General features: G+C 35.9%; 3 protein-coding genes across 10 annotated transcripts in view; all 3 read left to right on the plus strand.

The window, feature by feature from the left end:
- Positions 1-3,989: 3,989 nt before the first annotated feature.
- On the plus strand, positions 3,990-9,406 carry qrfpra (pyroglutamylated RFamide peptide receptor a). Its single transcript, XM_058796351.1, has 6 exons — positions 3,990-4,414; positions 6,738-6,896; positions 7,078-7,139; positions 7,457-7,692; positions 8,320-8,417; positions 8,505-9,406. Exons 1-6 carry the CDS (start codon positions 4,075-4,077, stop codon positions 8,846-8,848), a joined length of 1,239 nt encoding a protein of 412 aa, XP_058652334.1. The 5' UTR covers positions 3,990-4,074; the 3' UTR covers positions 8,849-9,406.
- Positions 9,407-9,976: 570 nt separating this feature from the next.
- Positions 9,977-13,049, plus strand: rps24 (ribosomal protein S24). 2 transcript variants are annotated; one of them, XM_058795934.1, is made up of 6 exons: positions 9,977-10,066; positions 10,716-10,781; positions 10,869-11,078; positions 11,792-11,905; positions 12,481-12,509; positions 12,976-13,049. In XM_058795934.1, exons 1-5 carry the CDS (start codon positions 10,064-10,066, stop codon positions 12,484-12,486), a joined length of 399 nt encoding a protein of 132 aa, XP_058651917.1. In that variant the 5' UTR covers positions 9,977-10,063; the 3' UTR covers positions 12,487-12,509; positions 12,976-13,049. The 2 variants fall into 2 exon arrangements, with proteins under 2 accessions (XP_058651917.1, XP_058651918.1); XM_058795935.1 differs by lacking the exon at positions 12,481-12,509 and having other exon boundaries at positions 9,978-10,066.
- A 1,069-nt stretch (positions 13,050-14,118) lies between these two features.
- The window catches only part of zmiz1a (zinc finger, MIZ-type containing 1a), a 192,174-nt gene continuing 188,513 nt past the window's right edge, over positions 14,119-17,779 (plus strand). For 2 of the 7 annotated variants that reach the window (XM_058795531.1, XM_058795535.1), the window contains exon 1: positions 14,119-14,308. The gene's annotated coding sequence lies outside the window, so the exon portion shown is untranslated. The remainder of the gene's footprint in view (positions 14,309-17,779) is intronic. The other 5 variants (XM_058795532.1, XM_058795534.1, XM_058795527.1 and 2 more) reach the window with 3 other exon arrangements.

A 17,779-nucleotide genomic window follows, 5' to 3' on the forward strand; every position in this document is an offset into this window, starting at 1 on the left:
CACATCTCATGATCCCTTGCTCCCTCAGACAGCAGAGCAGGACCTGAACACACTCCCACAGATGACTTCTCATTAGTGCTTTTTTTTGTTGTCCTCAAACTGCTCTGTAGCAATTTACAACTGAGAGAGGCTTTCAGCCATAATACAATGTTGTGCTCTGATATGATGTTTAATGCCAAACCTCATTCAGTGGTAGTTAATGTGACACATGAAAAAGATAATATTTAAAAATATATATTAGTACATCTGAAAGGACATGGTTTGGATCAGGGATCCTCAAATCTGGCCCACGAGATCCACTTTCCTGCAGTTTAGCTCTAACCCTAATCAAACACACCTGAGCATGCTAATCAGCGTCTTCAAGATCATTAGAAAATCACAGGTAGGTGAGTTTGATCAGGGTTGGAGCTAAACTCTGGAGCAGATTGGCCCTCCAGGGAAAGATTTAAGGAACCCTGATTTAGAATAATGTGTAATTTCATTATCAGTTATCATCTTTATGAATATGCCCAAGTTTCATCATGCAATTTTGAGATAAATATGGAAATATGCATTATTGGTCAAAGGTTTGGGGCTGATTAGATTATTTAATATTTAAATTGGCAGCGATTATTTGATAAAATACAACCCAAATTCCAGAAATGTTGTGGCGTTTTTTTTATTTTAATAAAATGAAAACTAAAAGACTTTCATATCACATGAACATTTTATTCACAATAGAACATAGATAACATAACAAATGTTTAAACTGAGTAATTTTATAATTTTATGCACAAAATTAGCTCAAATTTGATGCCTGCTACAGGTCTCAAATTAGCTGGGACGGGGGCATGTTTACCATGTTGTAGCATCTCCTCCTCTTTTCAAAACAGCTTGAAGTTTCTGGAGTTTTGTTGTTGGAATTTGGTCCCATTCTTGCCTGATATAGGTTTAAATGAGCCTTGGCCCACAGGACACGACGGTGCTTGTGGACCATGTTCACATATGGCTTCCTTTTTGCATGATAGAGCTTTAGTTGGCATCTGCAGATGGCACGGCGGATTGTGTTTACCGACAGTGGTTGCTGGAAGTATTCCTGGGCCCATTTAGTAATGTCAATAACAGAATCATGCCGATGAGTGATACAGTGTCGTCTGAGGGCCCGAAGACCACGGGCATCCAACAAAGGTCTTCGGCCTTGTCCCTTTTCTCCAGTTTCTCTGAATCTTTTGATGATGTTATGGACTGTAGATTTGCAATTTGAATTTGAGGAACGTTGTTTTTAAAGTATTCCACAATTTTTTTACACACTCTTTCACAGATTGGCGAGACTCTGCCCATCTTTACTTCTGAGAGACTCTGCCTCTCTAAGACATCCCTTTTATAGCTAATCATGTTACAGACCTGATGTCAATTAACTTAATTAGTTGCTAGATGTTCTCCCAGCTGAATATTTTCAAAATGTCTTGCTTTTTCAGCCCTTTGTTGCCTCCGTGCCAACTTTTTTGAGATCTGTAGCAGGCATCAAATTTGAAATGAGCTTATTTAGTGGATAAAAGTGTAAAATTTCTCATTTGTTATGTTCTTTATGTTCTATTGTGAATAAAATATTGGCTCATGTGATTTGAAAGTCTTTTAGTTTTAATTTTATTCAAATGTAAAAAACATCCCAACATTTCCGGAATTCGGGTTGTATAATAAAACAGTATATTGTAAAATATGCTGATTTGGTGCTCAAGAAAAATATATATGGATCTATTATAACATATTAAATGCTTTTACTTTCACTTTTGATGTATTTAATGTGTCCTTGCTAAATAAAAGTATAATAATAAAAATAATTTTTGTAAATGTGTGGTGCTTGCTACGACTGCCATATTTTTTATCCATTTTAACCCATATTCAATTGTTTTCTGTCACTGATTATGTGCTAATATCCATATCAAAAGAAATGTCATAAGCATTTTACCATGTGTATTGTGGTTGATGTCATGTCAGCAGTGTTATCTTTTCATGTAGTGTTTGAATAGCGTACACAGTAAATGGCTTTTGAAACAGTACAAGTTGCCCTAAAGAGGATGCCATCTATTTTTTGTAAAGCTCTCAGAGTTGCACTCAGTACCCTGCCTAATAAAGACCACTAATGAAGCGCTGAATGAAGCTGCTTTTGGTGGTTGTCAAGGTTCCAATGTGAAAGTCTGACATGATTGACTGGTTCCATGGTAATACTCACCTTAACACCAGACCCCAGCGATAAAAGCCACTCAATGTATGTGTCTTCAAGACCTCCACCTCCATAGGTTCACCAAGGGCTGATGAAACTTGAAGATCTTTGCCTTGATTTATAATGGATTCATTCTCATTTGTACCTAAAATGATGCATTTACATTCTCTCAGCAATTGTCTTAAAATTGTCCTAAGTACTATTTGTTTCGTAAATTTAAATTTGTTCATACAATAAAAGCACAATGACCCATTCATCAAGGCAACATTTAAATAAAGTCAGAAAAACAATAATCCGTAAAAATGTGGTTGGTTTTTAGATGAAAAAAGAACTATTGTCTGATTCATTAGTGTGAACTATGAAGTCAGTTGTAAATGTAAGATTCTCTGCAGTTCTCCACTCATATCTTGAGCCAAATGTCTTGATACGTTTGCTTAATTTATTCTTTCATGGAGACAGTAATGATTTGGACAGGTTCTTGATCAGGATCTCTACTGAATATTGATTGCAGAGCCAAACAGCCACAAGTTAAAGTGATGAAAAAGTATGAAGTTACATTCAGTGTTGGGTGCTAATTACTAATTAGTTACTGTAATTTAATTACTTTTCCCTTGAATAAGTAAAGTAAGGGATTACTCTTATTTTTTCAGTAATTTAATTACAGTTACTTCTTATGTAATTAAACTTAATACTGTGTATAGACTGTAGAACATTTATACACAATACAATAAAGGATTTAACATCAAAATTTAAAGTCTAACCTTAAAATGCATGCTTTTTATGTACCCTTCTCACTTTAAATACTTTGAGTTAATAAGAATATTGTCTAGTGTCCAATTAACTTGTTGGTTATTAGCATAACTATTACTGGGATATTGGCTGTTTACTTAAAAAGCACATATTAATGTCTTATTCTGAAAGACCTTATTCTACATCCTTAATCAATTCTTAAATTTAACAACCATTTTACAAAGTATTAATAAGCAGTAATTAGGAGTATTTTGAGGCAAAAGTCATAGTAAATAGTTAGTTAATAGTGAGAATTGGACCCTAATCTAAAGTGTGACCAGAATAATTTATGTAGTTACTTGAAAGAATTAAAAGAACCATTTCATGTCTATCCTTAATTGTATCATTAACTTGTCGAGGCTGATTTAGAAGGTAATTAGTAGCAAGTAATTAAATACTTTTTGGAGAGAGTAATTTGTACAATAAACTAATTACACTGTTGAAGATGTAATTAGTAACTAGTAATTAATTCCTTTTTTTTTTTTTTTTTAACCAAACACTGGTTACATTTATGTAAGCAGTATCAGCACATGGATTCTTCTAGTTTAAACAGTTGAATTGATTAGACTGCACTAATTCTTGCAATATGTGATAAAACAGACTAAATAAATAAATACTACAACATTCTTGAGATAAGCTCTCACTGATTTACTAATAAAAATGTTGCTTGCTTATTTATTTGTTTGTTCGTTCGTTCATTCATTCTTTCAAAGTAAAGTTGTGTCCCATGTCTCAAGAATCATATAGATTCACAATATACAATTCACAAGGTAAATATCACAAAAAATAAATTAAACAGAATTTTAATAACATATATGTTTCATATTTTGCTCTTTTTTTTTTTTTTGCAAAGGTGAATAAAAAAGTGCATGTTTTTTTTTTTTTTTTGAGATCATATTGTGCAACTGATCAGGCATTTTATAGGCTACAATGCTTGGGCGTCTCTAAAGAGTTAGGGAAGGTGAGCTGCTGCTGATTCAGTGTGAAGAGACGCCAAACAGCAGCAGAGCAGCACTGACTTATCAGCCTACTCTGGAAAACTTTGATTTCTTTCGTGCCGTTTTTGAAGACAAGCTTTATACATGGGGGATACGAAGATTACTCCTGAGGTGTTGGAGCAACTATTACAATTTTACAATCTTACTCGTCAGGAGTTTATTGAGACGTATCAGATTCAGCCGTTGGTTTACATCCCTGAGTTACCGGCCAGCGCCAAAACTACATTTGTTATTGTGTACACGCTGATTTTTCTCCTGGCTCTCATTGGCAATAGTCTGGTTGTCTATATTGTCTTAAGAAAGCGCGGGATCCAGACTGTCACAAATATTTTCATCTGCTCTCTAGCCGTCAGCGACCTCCTGATATCTTTCTTCTGCATCCCATTCACTCTGCTGCAAAACATCTCCTCTGAATGGTTCGGAGGTGAGTGTCACTTATAAAGCAATGTTTGTAATGATATGCATGTTTTGTGCGCTTGCAATGTGTTCTGCAGGTTTTTGATTTCTGTTGACAACTAGTTTGAAGGTTCATTCTAGTGAATCTGCTGATTATACCTAAATACATCCAAGAGCCAAATGTATCGTAAGGATTTCTTATACCTATTAAAAACAAAAAGAGAAATCTTTTCTTTCTTGTAACCTAGTTTAAAAACATATGCCAAGTTCTTAGAAGCTTAATCTTTGGTTACATGTTGTCTTATCTAAAAAAAATGGCAATTTCTACAGATGTTTTGATTTAATGACTCTGAAATTCCAGTCATTATTATTATTATTATTATTTATTGACTATTTGTTGTTGTTTTTACATGTTGAATAAATAGAAGTTTTCTTAGTTACTCCATTTGACTTGAATATTAATTAGCCTATATTAAAACAAAATTATAGCTACCAACTTTTTTCCTTTTTTTGGCCCTTTAATAAGGCTTCATTTAAAAAAAAATTTTTTTTAAATTTCCGAATAGTTACACCATCTAGAAATTTTTGACAATAAACCTCACAATAATTCAGAAACTAAAAACATATTCATAAGAGGTATGCAATTCAGTTTTATATGAACAGTCATTCTCAATTTATTCTTTGATAACGTATATACAGTATCTCACAGAAGTGAGTACACCCCTCACATTTTTGTAAATATTTTATTATATCTTTTCATGTGACAACACTGAAGAAATGACACTTTGCTACACTGTAAAGTAGTGAGTGTACAGCTTGTATAACAGTGTAAATTTGCTCTTCCCTCAAAATAACTCAACACACAGCCATTAATGTCTAAACTGCTGGCCACAAAAGTGAGTACACCCCTAAGTGTAAATGTCGAAATTGTGCCTAATTAGCCATTTTCTCTCTCTGGTGTCATATGACTTGTTAGTGTTACAAGGTCTCAGATGTGAATGGGGAGCAGGTGTGTTAAATTTGGTGTTATCACTTTGTAAGAACTCTGAGGATCTGAAAAAAATAATTGTTGCGCTACATAAAGATGGCGTAGGCTATAAGAAGATTGCCTAGACCCTGAAACTGCGGTTTAACAGGACAGGTTCCACACAGAACAGGCCTCACCATGGTCAACCAAAGAAGTTGAGTGCACATGCTCAGTGTCATATCCAGAGGTTGTGTTTGGGAAATAGACGTATGAGTGCTGCCAGCATTGCCGCAGAGGTTGAATGGGTGGGGGGGGGGGTCAGCCTGTCAGTGCTCAGACCATACGCCGCACACTGCATCAAATTGGTCTGCATGGCTGTCGTCCCAGAAGGAAGCCTCTTCTAAAGATGATGCACAAGAAAGCCCGCAAACAGTTTGCTGAAGACAAGCAGACTAAGGACATGGATTACTGGAACCATGTCCTGTGGTCTGATGAGACCAAGATAAACTTGTTTGGTTCAGATGGTGTCAAGCGTGTGTGGCGGCAACCAGGTGAGGAGTACAAAGACAAGTGTGTCTTGCCTACAGTCAAGCATGGTGGTGGGAGTGTCATGGTCTGGGGCTGCATGAGTGCTGCCGGCACTGGGGAGCTACAGTTCATTGAGGGAACCATGAATGCCAACGTGTACTGTGACATACTGAAGCAGAGCTTATCCAACATGATAATGACTTGCTAACGACTTGCTAAAGAAGCTGAGGGTAAAGGTGATGGACTGGCCAAGCATGTCTCCAGACCTAAACCCTATTGAGCATCTGTGGGGTATCCTCAAACGGAAGGTGGAGGAGCGCAAGGTCTCCAACACCCACCAGCTCCGTGATGTCGTCATGGAGGAGTGGAAGAGGACTCCAGTGGCAGCCTGTGATGCTCTGGTGAACTCCATGACCAAGAGGGTTAAGGCAGTGCCGGAAAATAATGGTGGCCACACAAAATATTGACACTTTGGGCCCAATTTGGACATTTTCACTTAGGGGTGTACTCACTTTTGTGGCCAGCGTTTTAGACATTAATGGCTGTGTGTTGAGTTATTTTGATGGGACAGCAAATTTACACTGTTATACAAGCTGTACACTCACTACTTTACATTGTAGCAAAGTGTCATTTCTTCAGTGTTGTCACATGAAAAGATATAATAAAATATTTACAAAAATGTGAGGGGTGTACTCACTTCAGTGAGATACTGTATATCTGGACAAATAGTAATGGATGTAGGCTCTAGTTGGTTTTTCTTTCAATGTGTCAGTCCAAAACATTGATGGGTCGTAATTAAAGTTTGCCAAAGCAAAGACTCAGGAAATTAACTCTCTAAACATTTACTCGTTTGTAGGTGTGTTGGTGTGCAAAACAGTTCCCTTTGTTCAGACCACTGCTATTGTGACTGGCATTCTCACAATGACCTGCATTGCTGTGGAGAGGTACCAGGGGATTGTACACCCTCTGAAAATCAAAAGACAGTGCACTCCACAAAGAGCATACAGAATGCTCGGTGAGTAGTTTCTGACAACCAATATCCTTCACACACACACACACACACACACACACACACACATGTATATATATAGATATATATATACACATACATATATATATATATATATATATATATATACATATATCCACTTCTATGCATAACGTATTTGCATAATAGAGTTTTCATTCTCTTTTAGGGGTTGTCTGGATTATAGCCATGATGGTTGGATCTCCAATGCTCTTTGTTCAACAATTAGAGGTACCAATCAAATTTTTTGGCTGAAATTTTCCATATGAAGCTTTCAAAACATTCAAAAAATCCCCATCCAACTTGTTGAAACATTACTTAGCATGCGGTCTGTGAGTGTATTACCATTACAAAATTATACTTTTCCACAGGGTTTAACTTGTTAGAAGCTGTCAGGTGCCTTCTGGTCCAAGGCAAAAAGTATATATATATATATATATATATATATATATTAGATTATTCATGTAATAACACTGGTCCAGTTCATATGCTATATTGATAGTAGTTCCCATATCCTAATTAGTTATTTCAAATCTCTCTGTGTACAGGTGAAATATGATTTTCTATATGATCTCCATCATGTTTGCTGTCAGGAGCGCTGGAGCTCGAGTGCCCACAGGAAGCAGTATGCAACCTTCATTCTAGTGTTCCTCTTCCTCCTGCCTCTTGCAGCCATGCTGCTACTTTACACCAGAATTGGTATTGAGCTCTGGATTCGCAAACAAGTTGGAGATTCTTCAGTCCTCAATACCATGAACCAAAGGGAGGTCTGCAAAGTATCCAGGTCATTTTTTTTTTACATTTCTCTGCACATGCTGTATTTGACTGACTCTAATCTAACAGCTATTTCTTGTTTTATAGCGTTTTCTTTATAATATATACACTACCAGTAAAGGTTTGGAATAAGTAAGATTTTGTAATATTTTTGAAAGACATCACTTATGCTCACCAAGCATGGTTAAAATTGTGAAATATTATTTCAATTTAAAATAACTGTTTTATAATATTGTATTTTATAATGTAATTTGTTTCTGTGATGGCAAAGCTGAATTTCTTCAGTGTCACTTGATCCTTCAGAAATCATTCTAACTTGATTTGCTGCTCAAGACACATTTCTTAATATTATCAATGCTGAAAGCCATTTTTGTTGCTTAATTTTTATTGTAGACTGTGATATACTATTGTGATATACATTGTAAACTGTGATATACATTCAAAAGTTTGGAGTAAATGAGATTTTAAAAAATAATAATATTTTTTGCATAATAAATGCATAAGAGACTTTTTTCAAAAACATAAAAACAAACTGTGTTATTCCAACTACCTTTTTGACTGGTAGTGTATAAGGGATTGAATATCTAAAAACTGCTAATGATTACTCATTATGCAATCCACCCTCTTTATGCAACAGAAAGAAGCGAAGGGCCATCAAGATGATGGTCACCATTGTTGTGCTGTTTACTGTCTGCTGGGCCCCTTTTCATACGGTTCATATGCTGTTTGAATACAGTAAGAAAACCAAAGTGTCCAGTAATATATCTGTGCACATTACAGTGTGTTTTCTTTCAATATTCAGCTTTATTTTCTTGTTTCCAGGTTACCTGAACAAAACGTATGATGACATCACAGTGAATATGATTATTGCTGTTGCACAGGCCATAGGATTTTCAAATTCATTCAACAATCCTATTATTTATGCTTTTATGAATGAGAACTTCCAGAAGAACTGCATGTCCACCTTTTCCTTTTGCGTTAGGCGGTCCAGTCAACGTGTCGATGTTAAGGACAAATCGATAAAGGACAAGGTACTTTTTTGTAAGTCTGCCAGACAAGAAGAAGACGTCTCTGTCGTGCCTAGAATACATATAGTTGCTCAAGTTCAATCTGCAAGATCAAACATGCAAACATCTCTGCCATTTCTGGAGGAGAGAATCTGCTGAGAGCAATAGGATACATGTATGAGATAAGATGTATGAGATGTATCTATCTATCTATCTATCTAATGTATCTATGTATATACTGTTCAAAAGTTTGGGGATTTTTTTAATGTCTTTTATCTTCACCAAGGCTGTATTTATTTACTCAAAATACAGTATAAACAGTGTTATTGCAAAATATTATTACAATTTAAAATAACTGTTTTATATTTTAATATATTTTATTGTAATTTATTAAATAAATGTAATTAATTCCTGTGATGGCAGAGCTGAATTTGCAGCATACATTACTTCAGTCACATGATCCTTCAAAAATTATTCCAATATCCTTATGGAGTTCAAGTAAGTTTTATGTATGTATTTTATTTATTTATTTATTTGTTGTTTATTTATCAATGGTGAATAGTTGTGCTCCTTAATATTATTGTGCACTGTAATACCATTGTTCAGGATACTTTCTTATAGAACATTCAGAAAAACAGCATTTAAAAAAAAAAGAGGAAATCTTTTGTCTTTTTTCTCCAAGACTGTGACAGACCATTACATTTCTGCAAATGGCAAGGATATATAAATATTTTTAAAATAAACTCTACTCTTAGATACACTGTCCTGATCTCATCATTGTCTTGGTGGTTTGTGTCAGTGAATGTCAAATAAATTAATAGGATAAAAGTGTGATAGTAAGTTGATTTAAATCCTGTAAAAATTAAAAAACAAATCGACAGATTAAAACAGAATAGGGCTGTTAGCATAAATAAGTTTCAGCTTCAGGTAAATCCTAAATAAATATTTTATCCTGAGGTCATTGAAAGGTGCGCGACTGACTCCTAGCTGTAGAAAGTCGGAATTTCACAACAACGTCAATAAATTACTAGTTTACTTTAAACGTTTAGAAATATTAACATATTAATTAACATCAAAGCAGCCAGTCGTGACTTACAATTAATAAATATGGATTTATTAATCTGTGGGTTATTTTATTTCCATATAACACTTTTTTATAACTTTCAAGTATTTTTCAAATCCTCTTACCTCTTACCTCTTAAATAAAAATTTATTTTAAACACTTTCTGAAAACAAGTTTTTAATACAAATTCTATTTAGCATCGTTTTTCAGTCAGGCAGTACCTCAATGTACCACACCACCGCTCAGGCATATTCTCGGACACCTACGGGTCCTTCTTCCTTTTCCTCGTCCCTGAGCGAGCCGACGCCAAGATGGTGAGTGGACTGTGGACAAATGATTTTGAAAATCCGATTAAATCTTCTCCATCCAGCCGTATTATATTGACATTGTTGCCACAAAGCACTCTACATATATACAATAACCAATATATAGCTTCATTTAGAGAATATAATGTGTACGAACTCTTCGGTATGGTGTCTCGTTTCATACCATCGTGCTACTCTTAGCAGTGGTAGGAGAATAAAAATGTTACATTGCGGGCATATATGTGTATCCGTAGACCAGAAATAGGAACTATATAACATTGGAAAACTTGAATTGATTCATCTATTTTGTATTTAGCTCATGAAGCTAATGTAGCTAAAGTGCTAACCATGGTTTCGTGCTCATTAAGTGCTTAAACTGCACAGGTTTCGGTCTGCATCTATACAAGATGCTCACGTTTCCGTTTGAATATCGCTATTAAATACTACTAGTAAACACTAGGCGTTTTCACAGTACATAGCTGTCAAGTAACTGTTTAGGGTAAGAAATGTGACTGTTATGATTAGTATAATGAATTCTGCTCTTTGAGAAATTGCTTCAAGTTGAACATCAGCCCAGCTCATAGATGAAACCTGAAATATTTCAACTGTTTTTATTTCTTCTTCAAATGTTCCTAACAAATGTCTCTACATTTTGCAGAACGAGACAGTCACCGTCAGGACCAGAAAGTTTATGACAAACCGGCTGCTTCAAAGGAAGCAAATGGTAAGCGTGTGACTATTGTATGCTAGCTTAATGTAGTTTATTGTGCACTTGTTCATTTGCTCATTCACGTTTTTGTTATTGTTTCAGGTTGTAGATGTCCTGCATCCAGGCAAAGCAACAGTCCCCAAGACAGAGATCAGGGAGAAGCTTGCAAAAATGTACAAAACCACCCCAGATGTGGTGTTCGTCTTCGGCTTCAAAACTCAGTTTGGCGGTGGCAAGACAACAGGATTTGGCATGATCTATGACTCGTTGGACTACGCCAAGAAAAATGAGCCCAAATACAGGCTGCAAAGGGTATGCAACTCATGATGCTTGTAGGATTGTGTGGTTAATCAAATTGAAATGGAAAGGCTGTGACTTCAATATGCACTGCATGTTGCAGAGTGAAAGTGTGGCATTAATCAGAAATGAAACGCCGCAATGTTTAAGAATGAAGAAGTTAATATGGATGTAGATGTTGTTATTGTGCTTTTTTACAGTTGTAATGTAAAATGTCACATTTTAGTTAATATTTACAGTAGTATTGCTTATTTTGTAGTAATAGTAATGTTATATAGTAGTTAATAGTAGTTTTTCTATAATGACAAAATGTTTGAAATTGTGCTGCCTTGTAAACAAGCACAGCAAACCTGCAGATTTAAAGAAAAAAAAAAAAAATGCACTTTTTTTTTTCTTTTATCAAGTCATTTCCATTAGCCCTTGCTGTCCTAAAGAGAAGTTAAACCTGAAAATCTAAGTTATCATTAATTCTTGTTCAAAACTTTTTCCAATAGTCTCTCGCTCTCTCTCTCTCTCTTTCTCTCTCTCTCTCTCTCTCTCTCTCTCTCTATATATATATATATATATATATATATATATATATATATATATATATATATATATATATATATATCTATATATATATATATTAGAGAGAGAGAGAGAGCATGAGTAATGACAGCTTTTATAAGTGAACATTGTGTTTTGTTCATTACATTTACTTACAAGCTCTTCCTTGTTTTCCTCAGCATGGCCTTTATGAGAAGAAAAAGACATCTAGGAAGCAGCGCAAGGAACGCAAGAACAGAATGAAGAAAGTTAGAGGCATCAAGAAAGCCTCTGTTGGTGCTGCTGGCAAGAAGGTAATGTTCATTTTTTTTGTTTCGAGTTCTTTAGGATTCGGAGCACTTATTTCTGTTGCCCATCATAGATGTTTGTTTCGTCATTACTGTCTTGGGTTTTAATGTGTAACTTGTCATCTTTCCTTTACCAAATGTACATCTGGATTATAGAAGGTAAACACTTTCACAAGTAGACTAACTGCTGTGGAAGGAGAGTCTGGAGTGATCTGTAAAGTTAACTCCAAACATTTAGCTGTTATGTTGATGGCTAATGCTATTGACCAGTATGTGATTGGAAGTAATGCTTACAGGCAACTCTGTTTAATCCCACTCGAGTAGTGCAACTAGTGTGCTCACTAATAGTGAAGTTCTGGACTATGCAGTAGTTAAGTAGAATAAACTATATTGCAATTGCTCTCTGAAATTGGTTTACAAATTCATGTGACAGTCAGAGACTGTTTTTATGGGGCTTAGTTTACATACCCACCATGAAAGTCTATTTCAGAGAGCAATTATAGAACTTGATAGTGTTAGTTGAAAGTTCTTATCTTTTGTCCAATCTTTTGCCCTCTTTTGCCTCCCTGGGATGTTTACAGAAGTGAAAGGCTTGAGGTTTCAGGATAAGGTAGAGTGGAAATCGGCATGGTGTGCTGATGTGATCCACTTTTACCACTTACTTGAAGTGCTTTGCATGTTCAATCCCAATGCCTCACCTCACTTGCAGATATTTTAAGGATCCTGTGTTTCTAACACGGATAAAAAAGATCAGTTTCAGTTTATGTATATGAATTGTTCCAGTCAGCTTATTTGACTGTTATAAATCACTACTAATTTGTAGCATGCTGTGTGTGGTTAGCATTCACTCATTTGAGGTAAACTAGCCACTTGACTGCATGTCTGCAAGTTTGACAGAACCAACTGGAGTATTCAGAAACAACCCCTCCCTCAGTTATATTTTCCCTTGAAGTGAGTTTGTCCTTGATATACATACTTAGGGGTTTTGTATGGGTAGTATGTATAATAGTTTTGTAGTTTTGAGTTTTGGAATGTTGTAGAAAACTCATTTGAATGTTTTGTCTTTCCTCTTACAGTAAGACCTTCAGGGAAGACCATCGGCCTGAAAATGTTCTTGTACATTGTCAAATAAATTCTTTAAAAAAAAGTGCATCGATGTCTGAGTGCTCAATCAGAAATGCAAAGTTGTGTTTTTGCTTGAATGTTTAGTAGCATGGGACTGTGATGATTGATACAGATGTTAAATATAATATCTAAGCCTGTAGGGATTTCATTACACTTTACAGCAGTGCTTCTCAACTCTGGGTCTGGGGTTTTTTGTATGTCTCTTATCTGACAAACTCAGTTCAGCTGATTGTCTCTGCTAATGAGCTGATCTGAATTGTTTTCAACAAGACAGAAAATGTGCAGAGCAGTGGCTCCCCAAAACTAGAGTGACAACCACTGCTTTACAGCAGCCAGCTACCTGCACAGTAAAACCTTACTATCAATCAGCACATCTGATTTCTGTGGCATCTCCTGTTGTCTTCATCTCGAATATATTATTAAAATATAGTTTTAAATTGTAATATTACACATTATTAATTTTACTTTGAGCATAAAATACTTTGAATTAAAAAAAGTAAACAACTTTTGTTTGTGTAGCTTGTTTGTGGTAACGACGAAAAGAAACATTTTAAACCTTTTATGTCCTATAATGTGTCGTATATGTATGATAATCAGCGCAGCTTTCAGCGGGCGGACAGTTTGAAATTATTTGAAACATGGATGAATGAGAAAGTAAAGAGCGGGATGTGCTTGATATTAAATGAAATATTAAAATAGCGATATGCAGTGAAAGAAAAATTAATCCTAACTTGATTTTTGGGCGCAGTCTTAAAGGTGCTGTATGTAGGATTGACACCGAGTGGTTGAACTAGGTATTGCAGTCCAAATTCAAAATATTGGATACGGTTTTTTTCACCCGGCCCCTCCTCCTCAGATTTGACGCACACGCAGGTTGCCAGATTAACGACACCAACAGAAATGTGCGCACATGCCGATGAATGAAATTAAATACACTGTGTTTTCCGCCATCTGGCAACCCGCGGTGCCGAAATACAATTGGGTAAACTGGCAGTGGGCGGGTTTCACAAACCATAACAAACACAGACATTCCAGGCCGGAATGCACATTTTCAAAGGGGAATAACTGACTGTAGAATTGTTTTTCAGATAAACAAGTATGTTAACTTAGCATGTTTCTTAAATGTCTGCAAACATATTATGGTATTTTTATGCTTTAGTAGAGTCAAAATCCTACATACAGCACCTTTAAGTGACGTCACGATACACGTTCTAAAGATTCGCGCCTTAAATCAGTTGAATTTTTTCCGGAGCTCAAGTGTATCATAAACTGCAGGACGAAAAGGTAAGTTCAATACCGACAGTCGAGTTCAGTTTCTTCGTGAAGATTCATTCGGCGAGTGTGTGCTGTGCTTAGGACTTCGCGGGTTGCGTACGCTAAACGAAATTCTTTTCTTTCTTTTTTTAATGGAAAAGTGTGTGTTTTACGGTTGGTCACAACTGTGACCGGTGGGATAATATGTATACTGAAATTAAATAATTTCTGCAATCATCAAAATTCTTATATCTCTCAGCCCAGTTATTAGCCCATTTTAAACTTTCATCACATTCTATGGTCACTATTATACATTTAAAAAAAAAAAAAAAAAAAACCTTATACAACACTGACTAGGTATACTATGATACAAAAAAAAAAAAGTTATTATCCCACCTGTTACTATTGTTGCCATCAACATGTTTACTCATTCTATGTTCACAGTCCACACTCAACAAAACTAAATAATTGTGAATTCATATATTAATACTAGACATCTTAAAGATAATGTGAACCAAAAATATTTGTCATATCTTTGTTAACATACATTACTAGCCTTTTGTTTTGGAGCTTTGATGCAGCCATCATCTCATGGTGCAAACAGGAAGTAAACTGCTCTGGTCAGGTGACAATTTGCACTAATCTTGTGAAACTGCACATATTTAATTGAGACTCTTTATTTCTTCCATATTTACTGAAAATACACTAAAACACCAGCCATTAACATTTTTAGAGCTTTATAAATGAAAACCCTCTTTACGGTCACTATTGTGACCAGTGGGATTAAATGGGTTAACTACACAAAAATCCATTTGTATTATGCACACTTCATAAACCATACTTTTTACCGGAGTGCTAGAGGCCCAAACGAAAGCAAGGGCGCCCTCAGTTATGAAGCATCACAGGTTTCTATTTATTGTTAAGCGTTATTGCCAATAACAGACTTTTCTGTTAATTTATTGAAGGCAATGAACAATTAGACATTTAAGTTAGAATCCACTCACCGCTCAAAAGTTTTTTTTTTTTTGTGTTCTTTTTTGTCAAGTAGGCTACCTGCTCGCAAATTCACTCATAAAAAACAAAGCATTGACACAATGTAAATAACAGATATACTGTGACAGAAATATGACAAAATACCGCATTGATTAGTAGTCACATAAAAGCAGTCGATGTAATGAGTGCAGTGCATTGTTCTTCACTCTGAAGCGGATTTATGCTCAGGTGGTCACTCAACCTTACAGTGTAAGCTCTGCACAATTCATTCAATATCGCAACTTGTTATTTATTGTTTTATATTGGGGAAAAACGTGTTTTTAAATAATATTATATTATATTTACTGTGGCACTTTTGGAAAAATGCATTAACCAAAAATGGTCAAAAAAAGGTTCCCAACCCCTGTCCCTGTGTTTACTCGATTAATGGTTAAGTACTATCCGATTTTATTAAAGTCAACCTGAACTAAAGACTGCAGTGCAGTGCAATTGTCAGCTCATACTACAGATTTGCTGTAGTAGATAGATAGCCCTAGTCTTCACATGTTTATGTTTTTGTGCAATTAATTAGCAGCAAATATGGTACTGACCTGTTCAAGTTCTTCTGATGTGGAGGGTGGGAAAAAACAGGCTCTGACAGTCTTGTGCAAATGATGTCTTCAGGGTTCCCATGTAACCAGAGTAACCCAGGGCCCCTGTCTGCTGAGAGCTGTGTGTTGGCCTAGTGATTTGTGATTCATAAAAACAGCGAACCGGAGGGGGAAATCTGAGGATTTTATGCCTCTTTGTGTTCTCTCCTCAGGGCATTGCACTTCTCCAAGGAATATTTTATTGACAACACACAGGTGCATTGCAAAGCGCGTAAGCGTGTACTCAGATACATACTTAGGAATATTGTGCATTATGTAACCTTTCTTAACACTAATTGGACTCATTACATTTGACAATATTGATCAAATGATAAATGATAAAATAAAAAGATCTACTGCTGTTGCTTTTAAGGATACTTTGGCATTTAGACTAAATGGACCCCCACATGTAACTGTTGATCGGTGGTCGGAATGCTGACGTTTATTCAACTTTATGGATATTATGCAACATGCGTGCAAGACCTGTTCACATTTTCTGAAGAGTATTCGTTAGCATGCCTGTAAAAAGCGATTAAATATGCACATAATCACAGTGGATAGCAATAGTGTTTCCCCCAAGGATCTCAGAGGTTTGCATTGCATTATAACATTTATTTGCCTGGCAGATGTCCTTACCTTTGGCAATATGCAGTAATTATATTGTGACATGGCTTATGGCTGCTTTCAAAGCCATATGATGTCTGTACGAGGCAGATAATTTGTGTTCCATCAGAATCAGATTGATTTTCAACCTCTCAGTCAGATTCAACAACAATACGTCAGGAAACTGAAATGAATAGTTGATCTAAAAATTAGAATTAGGGTTCTAAAATTATTAATAAATATATAGATTAAACTTATTAGGATATATATATTTATTATTATATGATTTTTACAATGCATGAAGGTTGAAACTAAATTTACTTTCAGTTTAAAAAAATGTTTAGCATATATTCAAAATATATTTTGGCCAGAAAATATATGTATGAAGGGTTTGAAGGTGACTAAATGTTCATGTATTGTGTGAACGATCTCTTTACATTTTTAAGAGCTGCCACGTAGCGGCGCTGTTTGCCTGGTTTTGCGCGTTGACTCTTCGTAATAATCAGTCACACATACCACACACAAAAACACATTCCCTGTGGTGAGGCTGATTCAATATTCCACCAGCTGATTTATGCAGAACAATTCTCCACAGGAATGGCTGGAGCCAGAGAGAGGAGGGGGTAAAAACATCTCAAAAAAGACTGTGGTAAAAAATAATTATCTCTGGTGTCACTGTAGCAACAATCTTTGAGGCTGATGTCAATGAAATATTGAACAGCACAATCACTTTGAATGTGATCTGAGGAGGGCTGGCGGTGGGTCAGGCAGAGAGCCACAGGAGCGCGCTCAGAATGTTCCGGAAACGTGGGCTGAATGCAGAGCGGGGAACGCACCACTGTCTGCAGTCATTTAATATGTCAAAACACTCCTGCTTCTCCTCGTCTGCGAACCTGGCGTCTGCCAGTTTGCTTTTTCTAAATGAATGTCACGTCTGAAAGTATATATAATTAATATCACATTGAATTATTTCTCGTTTTGCTGCTGTACCCCATGTTCTTCTGTGTTTCTTTGTGTGTGGCAATAGCGGCAGAGCGGGGTTTCCTTTTTCTTTGTGTTCTGCACACACTTGCACATTGAGTTTGTCATGGTCTCGCTGCCAAGTGTGAAAGCCAGTCGTTCTTATGCACCCTTAGAAGTCTGATTTCCTCGGGCTGCTGTTTAACTTGCTTAACCGCTCAAAGCAAATGGTCAGCAAAAAGTTGCATTTTAGCATCGTCATCACATTGACCACGACCTTTTAAAGAGATTTGCATAGAAACAGAAGGTCCTTGAT

Source organism: Onychostoma macrolepis, chromosome 13 (assembly GCF_012432095.1).
Source record: "Onychostoma macrolepis isolate SWU-2019 chromosome 13, ASM1243209v1, whole genome shotgun sequence".
Lineage (NCBI taxonomy): Eukaryota > Metazoa > Chordata > Actinopteri > Cypriniformes > Cyprinidae > Onychostoma > Onychostoma macrolepis.

Coding starts and splice junctions, on each gene's coding strand:
- rps24 (XM_058795934.1), top strand. Junction 10,782..10,868: donor TGCTTCAAAGGAAGCAAATG/GTAAGCGTGTGA, acceptor TTATTGTTTCAG/GTTGTAGATGTCCTGCATCC. Junction 11,079..11,791: donor CCAAATACAGGCTGCAAAGG/GTATGCAACTCA, acceptor TGTTTTCCTCAG/CATGGCCTTTATGAGAAGAA.
- qrfpra (XM_058796351.1), top strand. CDS start 4,075: ATGGGGGATACGAAGATTACTCCTGAGGTGTTGGAGCAACTATTACAA. Junction 4,415..6,737: donor CTCCTCTGAATGGTTCGGAG/GTGAGTGTCACT, acceptor ACTCGTTTGTAG/GTGTGTTGGTGTGCAAAACA. Junction 8,418..8,504: donor TCATATGCTGTTTGAATACA/GTAAGAAAACCA, acceptor TCTTGTTTCCAG/GTTACCTGAACAAAACGTAT.